This window comes from Ochotona princeps, chromosome 6 (genome assembly GCF_030435755.1).
Source record: "Ochotona princeps isolate mOchPri1 chromosome 6, mOchPri1.hap1, whole genome shotgun sequence".
Lineage (NCBI taxonomy): Eukaryota > Metazoa > Chordata > Mammalia > Lagomorpha > Ochotonidae > Ochotona > Ochotona princeps.
Genome location: NC_080837.1, coordinates 53,168,181 through 53,184,563, shown reverse-complemented (window position 1 = coordinate 53,184,563; position 16,383 = coordinate 53,168,181). Strand labels below are relative to the sequence as shown.

Genomic DNA, 16,383 nt, shown 5'->3' with positions numbered 1-16,383 from the left:
TCTCATGCAGTTCCCCACTTATGGCCTGGGAAAACAGCAGAGGGTGGTCCAAATAAAGCCTTGGAACCTTGCATTTGCATGGGAGACCTGGAAGAAGCTCCTGGCTGCTGGCTTTAAATTGGCTCAGTTCTGGCTGTTGTGGCCATTCGGGGAGTAAACCAGCAAATGGAAGAGCTTTATGTTTCTCCTCTCTTTTGTAAGTCTGCCTTTCCAATAAAAAATCTTCAAAAGAAAGAAAATGGGCCCAGTGCGGTGGCCTAGTGGCTACAGTCCTTGCTGCGAATGCACCGGGATCCCACATGGGCGCCAGTTCTAATCCCGCCCGCTCCACTTCCCATCCAGCTCCCTGATTTTGGCCTGGGAAAACAGTCAAGGACGGCCCAAAGCCTTGGGACCCTACACCTATGTGGGAGACCTGGATGAAGTTCCTGGCTCCTGGCTTCAGATCGGCGCAGCACTGGCAGTTGTGGTCACTTGTGGAGTGAATCATGAGACGGAGGATCTTCCTCTCTGTCTCTCCTCCTCTCTGTATATCTGACTTTCCAATAAAAAAAATAAATCTGTAAAAGAAGAAAATGAAAGAAAAAAATGTTGACTTCTCCAAGATGACTGTCTGTGCAGTAAAATGAAATTGAATTGTAGTCTCTGAATCGGTTTGGGAAATCAAGGTGCAATGAGGACTGCTCCATCTCTGACAAGCAGACAATCTGCGATTCAGATTGAATCCTTTGAGCAGCTGCATGATCTGTTTTGAAATTCAGATTAGAATTTCCTGCTGAATCATATCAACCACAGACATCCCCACACTGCAAGGGCAAGTTCCTCCAGCAAGTCTGAATGCCCCAGCACCCTGGCAACATGAGTGGCTCAGTGAGGTCACTCGCTCTGTGCCGTGGGGCATGTGACTGCCTGCATCTGTGTGTCTGGATCAAACCCTGATAATCATGCAGTCCTTTGGCGCTATTTGGAGAAACCACAGGACAAAGCCAGCATGAGGCAAAGGCCTAAAAGAAGATTTCCATGAAAAGAATTTTAGGACTCCTTCAAAATAAGAATCCAGCTGTTCACATCTTGATTTGGTTTATAGGCAATTTGGCTATGATGATGAAACCAAGAGTAATGGCATCTGGGCCATGTGCCAGGTGAACAGGGACCAAAAACAAACCCTGGTGAGCCAAGCCCAGGCCAAAAGAAACAGACTTTCATCCTGATGTTTGGAATAGGAGGAAAGAAAGTCCTACGATGTGGGTCTGCTAATGTTGTGAGCTGAGAAATGACTACTGTGCGGGGCTCACCTTCAGTCCACACTGAACTTGAGTGACGTGGAAGGATCTTCAGTGCAAGTTGTGTGCCCTCCTAACTCTCAGGGTAGCCTGCTAGCTGCCACGAACTGGAAACCACTTCCAAAGCACAGAGGCCTACTCTTTAATTCTGGAAACCCACAAGCGTTTCTGAATGTTTGTATCATGTGCAGTGGAGTGGAGCATCATAAAGCTTCTCTAAGGGTAGTGCCCCTTGAAATCATGTTTTGAAAACATTTTTTAAAGTGACTGAAATGTTTATGAGTTGTATATTGAAAGTGGCAACTCATTTTGCAGCACAGTATTTTAGCACCACTCTGGTGGACTACTTAAAATCAGGAAAATCTAAATTTTTTGTTGTTGTTGTTAAGATTCATTTATTTTTATTGGAAAGTTGGACAAACAGGAGGAGAGACAGAGGAAGATCTTCCATCCAGTGTTCACTCCCCAAGCGGCCACAACAGCCAAAGCTGAGCTAATCCCAAGCCAGGAGCGTCTTCTGGGTCTCCCACACAGGTGCATGGTCCTAAGGCTTTGGGCCATCCTCGACTGCTTTCCCAGGCCATAAGCAGGGAGCTGGATGGGAAACGGGGGCTGCCTAGATTAGAACCAGCATCCACATGGGATCCTGGTGCGTGCAAGCTGAGGACTTAAACTGCTAGGTTACCACATCGAACCCAAACCTGAAACTTTTTTTTTCCAATATTTACTAATTTTTATTGTAAAGGCAGTCATACAGAGAAAAGAACAGAGAGGAAGATCTTCTATCCACTGATTCACTCCCCAAGTGGTTACAATGGCTGGAGCTGAGCCAATTCAAAGCCAGGAGCCAGGAGCCTCTCTTCTGGGTCTCCAGCACAGGTGCAGGTTCCTAAGGCTTTGGGCCATTCTTAACTGCTTTTCCAGGCCAGAAGCAGGGAGCTGGATGGGAAGCGGGACCTTCAGGATTAGAACTGGGACCCATATGGGATCCCGGCATGTGCAAGGCCACTTTAGCCACTAGCCTATTGCACTGGACCCCCAAACTTGAAATCTTAAGAAGCAATTCCAGAGCATGTCCTGCCTGGAAGGGAAAACTTTTAACTGTGGTCAAACCCCTTGGATTCTCACTTAATTTTCCCTTTAAGAAAAAAAATTTTTTGAAAGATTACCTAAGTAAAAAAAGTTGTTTAAGTAGGGTGGGGGAAAATCTCTTATTTTGTGTTATCCTCTTATCATTTATACTTAATTTGATGTCCCATGAGATTAAGGCAGTTGCCAAGGGCCAACGTGTATCTTACTTCCCCCCCGTCAGAAAATTGCACGCCTCTGCGTGTTCCTGGAGCGTCCCCTTGCAGGAGTCAGGAGTCTCTGCTCATATGCAGGCTTAGTGTGGTATTTCCTTCATGAGGCACCTGCAAAGGTGGGTAGCTTTATGGGTTTTAGGCATTTGTTTTTTAGTTTTTGTTTTGTTTCTAGGTTCCCCTTAAAGAAAAATCATATTCTGAGAACAGGACACTCAGACATAATTTTTGTTAAATAAATTTCTGTAGGCTTTATCAAATTAAATATGAAAATCAGGGCTGTGTCAAATGAGCCTACATTTCTCTCATGGCTTTCTTTTCCTGCTTTTCATAACTGGCTGTGACTGTTCCTGATGGAAAACAGAATAAAGGGCCCGGCGTGATGGCCCAATAAGTTAATCTTCCCTCAAGTGCCAAGATCCCATTTGGGAACCATATGCGTGTCCTGGCTGTTCCTCTTCCCTTCCAGCTTCCTGTTTGTGGCCTAGGATGATTCAAAGCCTTGGAACCCTGCAGCTGCATGGGAGACCCAGGAGAATCTTGTGGCCTCAGATCGGCTCAGCTCTGATCATTGTGGCCATTTGGGGAGTGAACCAGCTGATGCAACACTGACATCCCTTTCCGGGGGTAGGGTGAGAGACAGACAGCTGACTCCCGGGGACTGTTCATACCACAGCACTGGCCAGAGCTTCCTGCTGCTGGAGGAGGCCCAGGTCCCCACCCTCCAGTGCCTGCCCCTCCCCAAAGATGGCTGACTGCACACATTCCCTCAGCCAAGAGCCCCCTTGTAAAAGTTGAGCTTTCAATTTCAGTAGCTTTCACAGGAAAAAAGAAATGACATTTCCAGGTGTGGACTCCATCCCTGGAGGTGGACACTGAATGCGGATCTGTCCAGAGCGTAAACAGCATGGCTGCTGGGGCTCCGGTACCCAGCCTCTTTGGGTTAAGGTCATCACTTGATCCCAAGAAAGAAAAAATTTTCATGGTATTTGAAGTTTTAAATAATTCTACCGTGTATCTGAGGCAGCAGATTCTGCCCAAGGGACTGAGGCCTTGTGAAACCTTGAGCCACAGCTCAGCCTGCTGGGGGCGGGCATGGCCTGTGAAAGGTAGACCAGGGCTTGCTCTTGGCATGAGACTGATTCAGGTCAGTGGTGGGCTTGGTCCCCAAGACAAGGCCTGCCCCGCCTGATGCCACAGCTGCACCCAAGGATTTCCACTTACTGGAAGGGTTTCAACAAGCCGGGATGTCTGGCCTGATTTCTTGTGTTTAGGTCATTTCTGTTTTAAATCCCATCTGTCTCACTCTGTGATGTTCCCCTTAGTGGAAGTAGAACAAGCCAGGACAAGAAGTAAAAGGTGCACTTCTCAGAGTCGAATTGCCAGCGTTCTGCAAACACCCCTTCTCATCTTTAGAAGGTCTGGGGAGAGGGTGTCTGACAAGCTTCTGCCCAGAAAGACTGCAAGCCTCTGTGGTTTCATGAGGTTTTTTGTTTTTTGTTTTAAAGATTTATTTTTATTATAAAGTCAGATATACAGAGAGGAAGAGAGACAGAGAGGAAGATCTTCCGTCCGATGATTCACTCCCCAAGTGAGCCGCAACGGGCCGGTGTGCGCCGATCCGAAGCCGGGAACCTGGAACCTCTTCCGGGTCTCCCACGTGGGTGCAGTGTCCCAATGCATTGGGCCATCCTCAACTGCTTTCCCAGGCCACAAGCAGGGAGCTGCATGGGAAGTGGGGCTTCCGGGATTAGAACTAGTACCCATACGGGATCCCAGCACATGCAAGGCAAGGACTTTAGCCACTAGGCTACTGCGCCAGGCCCTGGGGTGTGCTCATTCTTAAGAAAGCCTTCCTTGTTCCCCACATGGAACAGATCTGATTGATGAGTTGCTGTGGGCATACTTGGGAGAAATGTCAAAACCTCATGAAACCGGGCCCGGCGGCGTGGCCTAGCGGCTAAAGTCCTCGCCTTGAACGCCCCGGAATCCCATATGGGCGCAGGTTCTAATCCCAGCAGCTCCACTTCCCATCCAGCTCCCTGCTTGTGGCCTGGGAAAGCAGTAGAGGACGGCCCAAAGCCTTGGAACCCTGCAGCCAGAAGCTCCTGGCTCCTGACGTCAGATCGGCTCAGCTTTGGCTGTTGCAGCCACTTGGGGAGTGAATCATTGGACAGAAGATCTTCCTCTCTATCTCTCCTCCTCTCTGTATATCTGACTCCCCCCCCCCCCAAAAAAATGAGAAATATGAGCACACTCGAGGAGATTTCATGCCGAGTGGAGGACTAGCTCCGGGGGGTGATTGTAATTACAGCAGGTACTCTTTTGCACCCTTTCAAGGCCTAGGAAGCTTCTCTGACAAAGCGGACTAACGGCAATGCCAACAATTCCAATGGATTCCTGACTCCATGCTACCAGGACAGTGATGCAGAACGTATGCGCCACCCCCCAGAGAGCGTGGGCTGCCACAAGGCCCCTTTGTCTTTCTGCACAGAGGGAGTCTGCTGAGGCCCTCCCTGGGCAAGGGATGAGAACTGTTTATGAAGCAGAGGTGAGTCACAGGTTTTACTTCTGATTTTTTTTTTTTTTTTTAGACAGCTGAGGCTGGTAACCTTCTAAGAATGTCAAGAGAAGTGCCCAGTGCCCTGGCTGGAGATCTGCTCCATTTTTAGTCCAGCACAGGAGCAAGAGAAGTTATCCTTGGAGCAAAGATATAGATTCAGGATCTGGAGTGGTTTCAGTCCTTTCTTTACAATGTGTAAAATTCAGCTGAATGTGCCTGAGGACAGGAAGTCAGAAGTGGAGGAAGGCAGAAATGAAACCAGGTAAGAAGACAAGAATAATTATAAATCTGAGTCTCGGAATGACAATTTAGAGCACCCAAGAATACTGGAGTTTATTGCAAATGGCTGTGTTCTACAAGAGAGTCACACATACAAGTACACCTGCCTCTATTTCTAAAAGAATCATAATTAGAGACACAGGGAGAGGGACAGAGATACATTGTCATGGGACTCATGTTTGACTGCGATAGGCAGGCCTGGGCAAGGATGAAGCAATGAGCTGTGAAATCAGCCCACAAGGCTGGCAGGGACGCAAGTCCTAGAGTTCTTACCTGCTGCCTCCCACAGTAGGCAAGCGGCTGGAGCCAGTACCCGAACTTGGGCTAAACCCCTTTCCCTCTACTTGAGATAAACAGCTAATCAATCTGTGACACATCAACAGCACTAGTCCAACTGAGAACACATATTGTGATTCACTTTATGTGGACTTTCTTGCTATGGATAGAAGTTCACCCACTCAGTGACTTAGAGTCATAACAAGATCAAGTATCAAGGTACAGGGGGTATTAGCGCTCTTCCAGTCTAACCATATCACTGTGAGATGAAGGGTTTCTGTGCCTTGTCACATTCACATAGGAGTCAGCCAAAGATCAAAAGTGGTTGAGGGGACCCGACATAGTGACCTAGCAGCTAAAGTCCTTGCCTTGCACGTGTCGGGATCCCATGTGGACACCGGTTCTAATCCCGGCAGCTCCACTTATCTTCCAGCTCCCTGCCTGTGGCCTGGGAAAGCAGTCGAGGGTGGCCCAAACCTTGGGACCCTGCACCCATGTGGGAGACCTGGAAAAAAGAGGCTCTGGGCTCCTGGCAGTGCAGCTCTGGCTGTTGAGGCCACTTGGGGAGTGAATCAATGGACAGAAGATATTCCTGTCTCTCCTCCTCTCTGTATATCTGACTTTCCAATTAAAAAAAAACAAAATGGTCGTGGGTCTGTGTACCTTGGTTGGGCAAAGTGTGTGTCAGTCTTTGCCATCCTCCTGACTTCTTAAAATCAAAGGCCTTTTCCTATTTTTAAAAAAACTTTCCTGCACAAGTCATAGGAGGTTTATTTTGAAGTGTTTTCAGTGCTTAGTTAAAATAGAATGTGACGGGCCCGGCGGCGTGGCCTAACGGCTAAAGTCCTCGCCTTGGGGGCCCCGGGATCCCATATGGGCGTCGGTTCTAGTACCGGCAGCTCCACTTCCCATCCAGCTCTCTGCTTGTGGCCTGGAAAGGCAGTTGAGGACAGCCCAATGCCTTGGGACACTGCGCCCGCGTGGGAGACCCGGAGGAGGTTCCGGGTTCCCGGCTTCGGATCGGCGCGCACCGGCCCGTTGCGGCTCACTTGGGGAGTGAATCATCGGATGGAGGATCTTCCTCTCTGTCTCTCCTCCTCTCTGTATATCTGGCTGTAATAAAATGAATAAATCTTTAAAAGAAAAAATAGAATGTGACAAGCTGAATAAAAATACAGCTTCACATAAAGCATGGGCTCAGTGCAGGCTCCTAGGGTCACAGGCGCCATTGGCTGACGTCACTCACCACTAGAGGGCACTCAGATTTTCCCAGTCAATTTAAAGAGGCTTCCGATAGTGCCTGCAAATCCACGTTGCTTACTGACAGTAACTAGTAAATGGCCACTTTCCTTGAAGAGCAAGCTGATGCAAATACAGGCATCTAATACATATATATACACTTAAAAGGATATCTGCATACATATGTCTTTGAGTATGTAAGTAAACACACAAATCTTTGTTCTTAATCATCTGTTTGTCATAACCTAGGTATATGGGTTACAGATTAACACACACATGTGGTAATTGATGATACTGCTTTTAGCTTATCAGCCCCGAAGGCCACATGGTAGTCAAGTGGGGCATTTTTGAGGCTTTACACCTGGAGCCCTAGCAATCCAGGCTGTCTTGGGGAACCAAGCACTTCCTGGTTGTTAATAATGTTGTGAAAAAAACCTACTTCATATGCTTGAAAGAAGTTAAGGTAACATAGGAGAGGCATTTTTTTTTTTTAGATTTGTTTTATTTTTATTGCAAAGTTAGATGTACAGAGAGGAGAGACAGAGAAGTTGTTCCTCCATCCAATGATTCACTCCCCAAGTAGCCACAACAGCCAGTGCTGCGTCTATCCAAAGCCAGAATCCAAAAGCTTTTCTGGGTCTCCCACATGGGTGCAGGGTCCCAAGGCTTTAGGCATCCTCGGCTGCCTTCCCAGGCCACAAGCAGGGAGCTGGATGGGGACTGGAGCTGCCGGGATTAGAACCGGTGCCTATATGGGATCCCAGTGTGTTTAAGGCAAGGACTTTAGCCATTAGGCCACGCTGCCAGGCCCCAAGTGAGGCATTCTTAACTACTACTATGGCGTTGTCTTGTCAGGAAACAGAGAAGAATCTTAATAAGAACTGACTGTATTTAAACAGAGAGAGAGAGAGAGGGGGCTTTACCAAATACCCATGTCTTCGCCTATCTGGTAGTGTTGATGATGAGCATTGCAGACTCTATCGTCCTACTCCCCCGGCATGACACTTACCTGAGGAGGCCTGGGGTGTGCTTTGCCAAATACTGTGAGGAACAGTACTGAAAAAGGATACATCTAATTCACTCTGGAAAAGACAAACAGAATGTGTGTGAGAAACAGATGCCGGGTCAGGGTGCTCTTAGCAGAGTTAACTGCTACTCTGGCCTCCAAGGCTAGAAGCTATGGCGACAGGCTGCCACTGTGCTGGCAGCAGCCTGAAAGCTGGAAGGCCGAGTCTGAGACTCTGACAGGCCAGTCCAGTCCATCTACCTCAACCTGCACAAACGGGAGGGAACTGGACATGTGTATCAGAAACCGTACAGTGCTCCAAACCCTTGAAATCCACCTATTTCACTCTCAGAAATTCAGACTAAGAAAATAATGAAGCAATGGCCCAAAAATGTGTGAGACGTTTGCTTAAGTGATGCTTTTTATAATAGCAAATTACTGATAATAACCTTAGCGTCCATTGAGAGGACATTTGTTAAGTAAATTATAGCCTATAGCCTATCTACAAATGAAGCCATGCACATGGAAGTGCTAACGTATTACTGAATCAATCACCAAGTTCTAAGGGATGACATAAGGCCTAGTGGGTAGGATGCCACCCAGACGCCCATATTCCATCTCCAAGTGCCTGCATATGAGTCCAGGATTCCTAGTCCCAGCCCTGCACCTGCCTGCAGCAATGACAGCCCCAAAACCACAGCCCCCACCTCCTGCAGAGCTGCCTCCCTGGATGCCACTGGGGCTGGCTTCATGTTCTTAAGACATGATGCAAGGATGCTTCTCTGGCCAGACAGTATGAGGCTGAGCTCCAAATTTAAGATCTGGAAACTCTGGGATTTAAAATACCTCTGCAAAGAATGCTTAAAATTCACAACTCCAAAAATAAGTCTTAGATGGCAAGGCAGGTTGTCTAGGAGTGGGGCAGATTCTAATTTCTTTCCCATGCCACTCTTCTTCCTCCTCTTGCTATGGTTTGTTCCTAAACCAAGGCATCTTTTAGTATACAGGCCAAGTCCTACATAATCACCTGGCTTAAACTCAACTCTAATCTTTACTTCTGTGGTTTGTGTGGTCACTGACTTGCTCCCTAAAATATAGTTGCAACTCAGCAATGTACTGTTTATTCTTAGTCTCTGAATAGAATAACAATTGTTTAGAAACCTTAAGAATGATGGTGCTTATACCCACATTTTATTCTCCCCAGTTTAAAACATGGTTATTTGGGGGCGGGGGAACTATTCTTATGATGTGTGTTGCCTTATCATGGCCAGATCTGAACACAAACCCTGAACTGTAACCAGTCTCTCTAAATAAAACCATGGTCACCACAGGACAAGCAACGAGTTACAATACGCTGTCCGGGGTGGTAGTCACCAGCCACATATGGTGGTTGACACTGGAATTCATTACACTTAACTAAAACTCAATTTCAATTCCTTAGTTATGCTAACCACATTTGAGTTGCTCAAGAGTCACCTGTGGCTCGTGCCAACCACACAGGATAGCACAGGTGCAGGACACTGCTGTCACTTCAGGAAGTTTGATGGACAGTGCTGGTGATCAACAGAGAACTATGTTTTAATATTGGTCTCAATACCCTCTCCCCTAAGGCTGCTCTCCAGCATTGCCTCACCTCTCGACCTCTTCCGGCTTTGGAGAGCAGTGACTCCTTGCTGACTAACGTGCACTGTCACATCGCAGGCTCACCCCATGTCTTCCCCACTCCAGCCCTCAGATTAGGAACTGTCTGACAGCATACTGGCTCACCAGGCGCTGAGGTGGTGGATTTACACAAGCATCGGAATCATCCAGAAGGTGTGTGGATGCCTAGATTCCTGGGCCTCAAACCAGAGTTTCTGCTTCAGTGGTCTATGGCAGAACCCAAAGGTTGTATTTCTAGTGCCACAAGAGCACTTTGAGCCATAACGAAAGGTCAAGAAAATATGGCATCCTTGGAATTTCCCTTTTACATGTGAAAACTATTTAAGGCACATGTTCTTAACATAGACCCAAGGGGCCTTCCTTTCTGGAAAACTGGGTGGTGTGTTTCAGGAATTAATTAGACTTACCACTCGGCTGAAATATTCATTTAAGACTTCCACAAAATTATGGATGAATTCATAAATAGCCATCTCATTCTGAAACAAAGGAGGAGGGGTGCAGTGAGCGGCCTGGTGTAAATCAGACTCAGAGCTGCCGGGCCATCCCAGGTGACGGATTACGTGAGCGGATGTTTAAACCTCTGAGTTTTCAGTCCTGACTATCACCAAGTGGCATAAGCACATTTTCAGGGCTAACCTGTCCTTTTTCTATCTGGGAAAACCATTTCACATGCCTGGTTCACAGATTTAAAAAACAAAACAAAACAAAGGACAACCAACAGATAGGGCAGATGTGTTAAGACAGCCACATCCACATCTAGGGGCTCAGGTTTTATTCCTGGCTCCCATTCCCAAATCCAGTCCCCTGCCATAGCAGATCTTACGAGCAGCAGTGGTCACTAAGTAACCTGGTTCCCACATGACAGACACAGATGAAGTTCCCAGTTCCCAGAGCTAGCTCCAACTCAGCCCCTGCCATTGCGGGCTGTTGGGGAGTGAGCCTGCCTGTCTCTCACATAAGTAAGTAAATAACTTGGGGAGCAAAAAAGGGAAAGTAATTAGGAAGACAGGCAGGAAGACAATGTCAATTTAAGGAAGAATAAAAATCAGACTATACTGCCAATTTCTTGGATTTGCCACCAGTAGTTCTATTATCTTACCTCAGTGTCATTAACTCCAACCACAATGAAGAGAGCTGCATACTGCCGATATATCAGCTTAAAATCTTTGTATTCAATAAAGGAGCACTAGACAAAACAAAATTAGATATTCATTCTGAGATGGACAGAAATTTCTACAAGAGGGCATGTACATGTTCTAGGTTGATGTGAATATCTGCCAACTGGCTCCCTCCCAGGAACACAACCCTTTGAAAAGCTATGCAATCTCCGTTGGCCTCCTCACAACATCGGGAGCCACTTGAAAGCACTTCTGGGGGGAGATGGAGGAGAAGTCCTGGGAAGAAGTCTGAGAGCTCCCGCGGCTTCCCGCTGGCACTGCTTCTCGTTGCATTGCATGTGTGGAAGTGGCGGACCCAGCTGACGGATCGGTGTACTTGAAACCATCTCCATTGTGAAATCCCAACTACGTCTTGGGGGGAAGCAATTAGATCGTCTCAGTTTGATATTATCTAACAGTCACCAAGAAGACAAATAACGTATGACATACATTTAAAAAAATAAATATATATCAGTTGCTTTTTCCTAGACACATGAAAAGGATCCATGTAGACTCTTACATAAATTATTTAAGATATCCTTTGTGTGGCAGATGCTAGATAAAATCTGCCTCTGTAAACATTTCTTTGTATGAACTAATAACTACCTTATCAGCACGGAATGTCTATGAAACAACTCCCTTCTCACTCAGTTCGTGTAAAGCCACTGTATAAAGGCTCAGGAGGCAGAAAGAGCAGCCTTACCCTTTGTTTGGATTTCCAAGTATACTTGGCCAAATGCATCCAAGCATGAGCCGGAGCTTGTGCACCAGGATATGTTGCTCTTAGGTGCTTCAGAAGGAAGGTATAAGTTTTGACTATGAAATCCTTCCATCGGAAGGCCATCTGCTTGATGGTTATCAAATGGAGAGCTCTGAGGTTTTTACTTAGAAACCAGATCAAGTGAAAGAGTATAAGACCATTTTCCAGCTTTGGCTTACTAGAGACTCAGTGTGAATCCTTTCTTTCTTTCTTCCTTTTTTTTAAATAAAGGATTTATTTATTTGAAAGGCAGAGTTACAGACATACATATATATAGAGAGAGATTTTTCATCTGCTGGTTCACTTCTGAAATGACCACAAAGGCCAGAACTGGACCAGGCTGAAGCCAGGAACCATGAACTCCATCCCAGTCTCCCATGTGGATGGCAGGAACCCAAGCAGTTGGACCGTCTTGTGCTGCTTTCCTAGGCGTGTTGGTGGGGAACTGGACCAGAAGCACAACAGTGCAGCTCCTTAGCCAGTGTGACTTCTGCTCAGCTGGACGTTTTCAAGGAAATGCAAGTTACTTGAGGAATTGAGAAGGAACTTTTTTCAAAGGCATTGTGGGAGTTTCTCACATTAAAAAGTATCAAAGCACCTCTGTGGACCCGATATAAACTCTGCTGATCTTGTACTAGGGTACCTGGTCAGTCCCAAAGCCCAGCAAGTTTCCTTTAAATTCTAAAATAGAATGATTCAAAACCACGGAGTAGTCTATTTGTTCTACAGCCTATATCTCAAAGGCACACCTATGAGCAGAAACTGCAATGGCTGCATTCTGCAGGAAGAGTCGTTGGGGAACGCTGCTGGAAGTGTGCTCACCTGGATTCTGCGTGTGTGGCTTCCACCCCACAGCTTTCACACTTGCTGTTTCTGTCTGATGGCAACACAAACTATGTGCCAGGGCAGGCCAAAGCAGAGACTCAAAGAGGAACTTAAGAGATGTTCCAACTGGAAAGTCACTTTAGGAGCCAAGGGGCACACCTTGCGGACCCGTCACTTCTGAGTGCCGCTGAACCTGATTTATGGTCCCCATAGCAGTGGTTCCCGCATGCAGCCTTTCCCTACTGCAGTGACGTGAACAAAGGGGAGGGGAAGTTCAGTGAATTTTCTGACTTTGCCTCTTTTGTTGAGAGACTGCCATGGTCTTGAAGGTTAGGACCTGGATTCAAACAATTCTCTCTGAAAATACAGAACAATTTAAACAATTTTCATGAAAATACACTCAGCTTTATGACTTTCTATTATGATTAATGATTTTATACCCTTCATTTTGGCAGGATGGATGGATTTGTAATTTCACATGAATTTTTTTGTTGTTGCTTTTGTTTTTTAAGATTTGTTTATTTTTATTGGAAAGGCGGATATACAGAGAGGAGGAGAGACAGAGAGGAAGATCTTCTGTCCGATGGTTCACCCCCCAAGTGACCGCTATGGCTGCTGCTGGTGCTGAGCCCATCTGAAGCCGGGAGCCAGGAGCTCTTCCGGGTCTCCCACGCGGGTGCAGTGTCCCAAGACTTTGGGCTGCCCTCTACTGCTTTCGCAGGCCACAAGCAGGGAGCTGGATAGGAAGCAGGATCGCTGGGATTAGAACCGGCGACCATATGGGATCCCAGTGAGTGCAAGACGAGGACCTTAACCACTACGCTATCGCACTGGGCGCATCACATGAAGTTTGAACTCCTACTTCCCCAGCTACATAGATAAGTCATAAGTGCAAATCAAGCTTTTTAATTTTTTATCATTTCTTTAATTGAGCGCAGCATAATGGCTCAATGGTTAAATCCTCACCTAGTAGGTGCCAGGCTTTCATAAAGATGCTTGTTTGTGTCCTAGATGCTCTGCTTTCCATCCAGCTCTCTACTGCTTTTCCCTAGTGAGAAAGCAGTAGAAAATGGCCCACAGCCTTGGGGCCCTGCACCCACATGTGGGAGACCCAGAAGAAGATCCTGGTTCCTGACTTTGGATGGGCTCAGTTCCAGCCGTTGTGGCCACTTGGGGAATGAATCAATGGATGGAGGATCTTCCTCTCTCTCTCTCTCTCTCTCTCTTCTCTTCTCGTTATATTTGACTTTCCAATAAAAATAAAAATAAAAAAAGTTTTCACCCACTAGTTGATCTCCCTTTTTTGGCTTACAGAAAGCTATCTGTTACAGAGGAGTTCCAAAATCTAGATTCACATGGATGGAAAATAAAATGAAATGAAGCAAAAAACAAAAAAACAAAAAAAAGAAGATAGATTGGACAACAGGATTAAATTTAGCTGCTGAGCCATGTGTGTGGAGACAAAACTGCTAAGCTAACTAGTAACCTGGGACCCTTCCTGGTATTCAGAGAGCTTTGTTCCCAATGACGTTCAGGTCATTCCTTTCTTTTTGTAATTGTTGAGGGAAGGGGCCTGGCGGCATGGCCTAGCGGCTAAAATCCTCACTTTGAACGTGCCAGGATTCCATATGGGCACTGGTTCTAATCCCAACTGCTCCACTTCCCATCCAGCTCCTTGCTTGTGGCCTGGGAAAGCAGTCGAGGACGGCCCAAAGCCTTGGGACTCTGCACCCGTGTGGGAGACCTGGAAGAGGTTCCTGGCTCCTGGCTTTGGATCGACACAGCACCAACTGTTGCGCTCACTTGGGGAGTAAGTCATCGGATGGAAGATCATTCTCTCTGTCTCTCCTGTTCTCTGTATATCTGACTTTGTAATAAAAATAAACAAATCTTTTTAAAAAAAATTGTTGAGGGAAAAGAATAAAAAGGAAATGATGGCCCGGGAGATTCAGTAATGGCAGATCTGCCAGTACTGAGTAGAGAGCGGACTGAGGACCCACTGCAAACGTACCTGGTCGCTGGAACGTGACAGACAGCTTTTTATGACTTCAGTTTCCAGAAGTGTACGTTTATGAATCTCCACATGTTCATAGTACTTGGAAAGCCGAGTCTGTCCTTGTTTATTAACCATGAGGAAAAACTTGATCATTTTTGTTTCCTGACCAGTATTTTTCCAAAAAATTGTTCAAAAGTTATGGCAGGGGGATGGCTGTGATTTGTAACCTGGACAACAGAGAACAATAAAAAGGCAAGATCAAATTTCTCAGAAAAATCACATTGAATCTGCTGCACAAATGAACCAGAAGTAAATAAACTATCACTTCAAAACATGGATCTTTACTCCTGGGAACCAAATGAGATTTTGGTCCATAAGAATCAAACATAAATTTGCATTTAGTTAACCTCCCAGACAACGTTGAGCATCTGCAGTGCCTGCACCCACATCCATTTGGCCGGGTACCACCACAATGTCCAGCACCAGAAGCATATGGAGATGAAGCCATGACTTCTGATCAGATTTGCACACTTTGCACAAAAGTGCTGTGTAGGTCTAGTGCTCCACTTTGCATGACCACACCTAAACTATTTTGGAGAAACCAACTTAGAAAGCAAAGGCTCACTTTTGGCTCTCACTCTTGGAGATTTGCTACCCCACGTCATATGGCCCTAGGGGTTCCGTGTCTGCTGATGGGGACGGATGGTGAGCCTTGAGGCAGAGACAGGAAGTGCGCTGAATCTCAGGAAGCAGAGAGAGCAAGTCCACAGCCAGGCCTGCCTCCAGCTTAGGCCTCTAACCTCTACTCCGACGGCCTGCCCGTGAGGCCCACTTCTGTATACCTTAGTGGGAGAGAATTTCAGTCCTTAATCCATTAATGGGTAACATGGCTCCATTAAACACTAACACAAGACTTTGAGGATCAAGGATTTAACACATAGGTTTTTTTTGAGGGGGTTACATAATGCTATTATCTAAAGTACAACAACACAAAAATAAGTCAGAGCATGGAGTTGAGTCTTAACTGGCAAAGGTGTACTTCCATGTTGCACAGAAGGGGGACAAGAACATCCCAGGAAAGATCTGGAGCAAGAGACTCCGAGACCAGAGAATACTAGATTGTAAAAGTCCTGGAAAGCTCAGTGTAGTTACAGTAAGAATGGTCATAGAACCCAATTATTATTATTCTCTTAAGGAACCCTATCACTCTAGCCATCACTGCCACCTCACAAGGTCCGGGCGTCAGGTGTCAGAGCCAGATATTGAACACTGGTATTGCAATGTGGGATGTGGGAGTCCTGTCTGGCACTGTAACAAGCCAGGTGCCTATCTCAATTCTCTTGATTCTTTGAGGCAGGTTTGTCTGTTATCATTCTTTTTTTTTTTTAAAGATTTATTTATTTTTATTGCAAAGTCAGATATATAGAGAGGAGGATAGGCAGAGAAATATCTTTCATCCAATGATCCCAAGTGACCGCAACAGCCAGTGCTGCGCTGATCCAAAGCCAGGAGCCAGGAGCTCTTCCGGATCCTCCACAGGGCTGCAGGGTTCGAAGCCTTTGGGCCGTCCTTGACTGCCTTCCCAGGCCCCAAGCAGGGAGCTGGATGGGAAGCAGGGATGCCAGGATTTGAACCGGCGTCCATAAGGGATCCCGGCACGTTCAAGGCGAGGACTTTAGCTGCTAGGCCACAGCGCTGGGCCCTGTTATTATTTTGAGGTCAGGCAAAATGAAGCTAAGTTATGTTAATAAAACACCAAAAATTACTGCATTATTTTGTGTGAGAAGTAAGCTGCAGCACAGAGGCCGAGGGTAAACAGGGACCCACAACAGCCCTAGACTTATTCTTGTTTAGTGGCTCACCATTATGGCTTAATGTTTTAAATATTTATTTTTATTTACTTGAAGGACTGAGAGAGAGAGAAAGAGAGCTTCTATCTCCCTGTCCACTGGCCAGGGTGAAGTTGGGAGCCTCAAACTCCATCTGGGTTTCCTACACGGGCAGCCAGGAATCCGGACTCTAGCCGCCATCTGCTG

General features: G+C 46.4%; 1 protein-coding gene across 2 annotated transcripts in view; it reads right to left on the bottom strand.

The window, feature by feature from the left end:
• The window catches only part of AP4S1 (adaptor related protein complex 4 subunit sigma 1), a 68,977-nt gene that overhangs the window by 25,978 nt on the left and 26,616 nt on the right, over window positions 1-16,383 (bottom strand). Inside the window, exons 2-5 of one of the 2 annotated variants that reach the window (XM_058666303.1) lie at window positions 14,363-14,574; window positions 10,709-10,795; window positions 10,017-10,085; window positions 7,951-8,023 (exon numbers count right to left, since the gene is read on the bottom strand). In XM_058666303.1, the coding sequence (XP_058522286.1) occupies window positions 7,951-8,023; window positions 10,017-10,085; window positions 10,709-10,795; window positions 14,363-14,500 (367 nt within the window). In that variant the 5' untranslated portion in view covers window positions 14,501-14,574. The remainder of the gene's footprint in view (window positions 1-7,950; window positions 8,024-10,016; window positions 10,086-10,708; window positions 10,796-14,362; window positions 14,575-16,383) is intronic. The other variant, XM_012926895.2, reaches the window with a different exon arrangement.